Here is a 2,706-nt window from a genome sequence, read left to right on the forward strand (position 1 = left end):
CAGAGGTGGACATTGAAGGTCCTGAGGGGAAACTGAAGGGCCCCAAGTTCAAGCTGCCCGAGATGCACATCAAGGCGCCCAAGGTCTCCATGCCTGACCTCGATCTGAACCTGAAAGGTCCCAAAATCAAAGGAGACGTAGACATGGCCGTGCCGGGAGTCGAGTGTGAGCTCAAAGGTCCTGAGGTCAATGTTGGAGTTCCTGCCTTAGAGCTCGGAGCCCCCGATGTCAACGTTGACAGCCCGGAGTGTAAATTCAAGCTGCCCAAATTCAAAATGCCCAAGTTCTCCATGCCTGGCTTTAAAGGGGAGGGTGTGGACGTGGACGTGAACCTCCCCAAGGGAGACCTCGACCTTTCAGGCCCCAGCCTAGAAGCTCCTGATCTTAACGTGGATGGCAACGTCAAAGGTCCCAAATTCACGATGCCTGAGATGAACATCAAGGCTCCCAAGGTCGACTTTAACATCAAGGGGCCTCAGCTGAAAGGAGACGTAGGTCTTTCCTCACCTGGCCTTGAAGGTGACTTCAAAGCCCCCCACATTGACGTGAAAGCCCCCAAGCTGGACGTTGAGGGTCCCGATGTGACCATTGAAGGCCCTGAAGGGAAACTCAAAGGCCCCAAGTTCAAGATGCCCGAGATGCACATCAAGGCGCCCAAGTTCTCCATGCCCGACGTTGACTTCAACCTGAAGGGCCCCAAGCTGAAGGGAGACATCGAGGTCTCCGCACCCAAGCTGGAAGGGGATCTCCAGTGTCCCGACGTTGACATCAAAGGCCCCAAGTTGGACATTCAAGCGCCTGATGTGACCATCGAAGGGCCCGAAGGAAAAGTGAAAGGCCCTAAGTTCAAAATGCCAGAAATGCATGTGAAGACCCCCCAGATCTCCATGCCGGACATCGATTTGAACCTGAAGGGCCTGAAGATGAAAGGAGACGCCGACCTTCACGGCCCGAAGCTTGAGGGAGGTCTGAAGGGTCCTGAAGTCGACGTCAAGGGCCCCAAAGTCACCATTGAGGGCCCAGAGGTTGACGTCGATGGTCTGGAAGGAAAAATCAAGATGCCTAAAATGAAGCTGCCCAAGTTGGGCTTCAAAGGAGAAGGTCCCGACGTTGACGTGAAGCTGCCAAAGGCCGAGGTTGATCTTGAGGGCCCCAAGGTTGACATTGGCGTCCCAGAGGTGAGCGTCGAAGGTCCTGAGGGCAAACTGAAAGGTCCTAAAATGAAGATGCCCGAAATGCACGTGACTGTTCCCAAGATTTCAATGCCCGAGATCGACTTGAGCCTGAAAGGCCACAAAACGAAGGGTGGCTTCGACCTTTCGACACCAAAGATCGAAGGCAACCTCAAAGGTCCTGAAGTCGAGCTCAAGGGCCCCGAATTCGGAGTCAAAAGCCCCGAAGTCGACGTCGAATGTCCTGACCTCAACGTCGAAGGCCCGGAGGCAAACGTCAAATTCCCCAAGTTCAAGAAATCAAAGTTTGGGTTTGGGATGAAAAGCCCGAAAGCCGAAATCAAGGCACCGGCAGCGGAAGTGGATTTACCAGAGGTGGAGCTCAACGTGGAGTCGCCCGACATCAGCGTTGGCGGAAAGGGGAAGAAGAGCAAGTTCAAGATGCCCAAAATTCACATGAGCGGCCCCAAGGTCAAAGGGAAAAAAGGCGGCTTCGACGTCAACGTGGCCGGTGGAGACCTCGACGCGAATCTGAGATCTCCCGACCTGGACGTCAACGTCACCGGCCCAGATGTGACGCTAAAAGGTGGCGACGCGGCAGTCAAGTCCCCCAAAGGGAAGAAACCCATGTTTGGGAAAATCTCCTTCCCTGACGTCGAGTTTGACCTGAAATCGCACAGATTCCGGGCAGAGGCCTCCGTCCCCAAAATCGAAGGGGATCTCAAAGCGCCCGACCTCGATGTCAAAGGCCCGAATCTCAACGTCGACCTCGACGCTTCCGTGAACAAACCGAAGCTCCAACTTCCCGGCGGGCAGGTGCAAATCGAGGGTGACCTGAAAGGACTCGACGTCAACGTCCCCTCGCTCTCGGGGCCGGAGGTCGGCTTCGACGTGAAAGGACCAAAAGTAAAAGGTGGAGTCGGCGTTCCTGGAGTAGAACTGGAAGGTCCCGAAATAAAGCTCAAAGGGCCCCAAATCTCTGGCCTGGCTTTTGATGGAAACCTCCAAGGACCAAAACTGGATGTTTCGAGCTCCGTGGAAGGGCCCAACGTCACCGTGGACGTGCCAGGTGTCGACATCGGAAGTTTGGGAGGGAAGGTGAAGCTGCCCAAGGTGAAATCACCGACGCTGGAGGCGCCGGAGCTGAGCGTGAAAGGAGGCGTCGACTCCTCCATCCGCCCGCTGGAGGTGGACGTGAAAGGTTTGGATGTCAACCTGAAAGGACCAAAGGTGAAAGGAGATCTTGACGTTTCCGCCACCGTCCAATCCCCCAAAGCTTCGGCGGACGCGTCTGATGTTGGTTTGGAGATCTTGGGTGGGACGATCAAGCTCCCGTCCCTCAAGCTCCCCCAGTTCGGTATTTCCAGCCCCGGGGTGAATGGGGCCGACGTTGGTCTTGAAGGTCCCCAAGTGAAAGGTTTGGAAGGACCCGATGTGGAACTGAAAGGGCCGAAATTTCAAGCGCAGTCACCAGACGTTGACCTGAAGCTGAAAGGACCAAGCCTCCGGGGCGGCGTAGACATCGCCGGCGAAG

The 2,706-nt window shown here is 55.7% G+C and overlaps 1 protein-coding gene across 1 annotated transcript; it reads left to right on the top strand.

The window, feature by feature from the left end:
* Positions 1-5: 5 nt before the first annotated feature.
* On the top strand, positions 6-2,700 carry LOC104269555 (neuroblast differentiation-associated protein AHNAK-like; the record flags this gene model as incomplete). The annotated part of the gene is made up of 1 exon (XM_009868002.1): positions 6-2,700. A coding segment is annotated over one exon (2,695 nt), but the record flags the coding sequence as incomplete, so codon positions are not given.
* Positions 2,701-2,706: the final 6 nt, after the last annotated feature.

This window comes from Apaloderma vittatum, unplaced genomic scaffold (genome assembly GCF_000703405.1).
Source record: "Apaloderma vittatum isolate BGI_N311 unplaced genomic scaffold, ASM70340v1 scaffold24324, whole genome shotgun sequence".
Lineage (NCBI taxonomy): Eukaryota > Metazoa > Chordata > Aves > Trogoniformes > Trogonidae > Apaloderma > Apaloderma vittatum.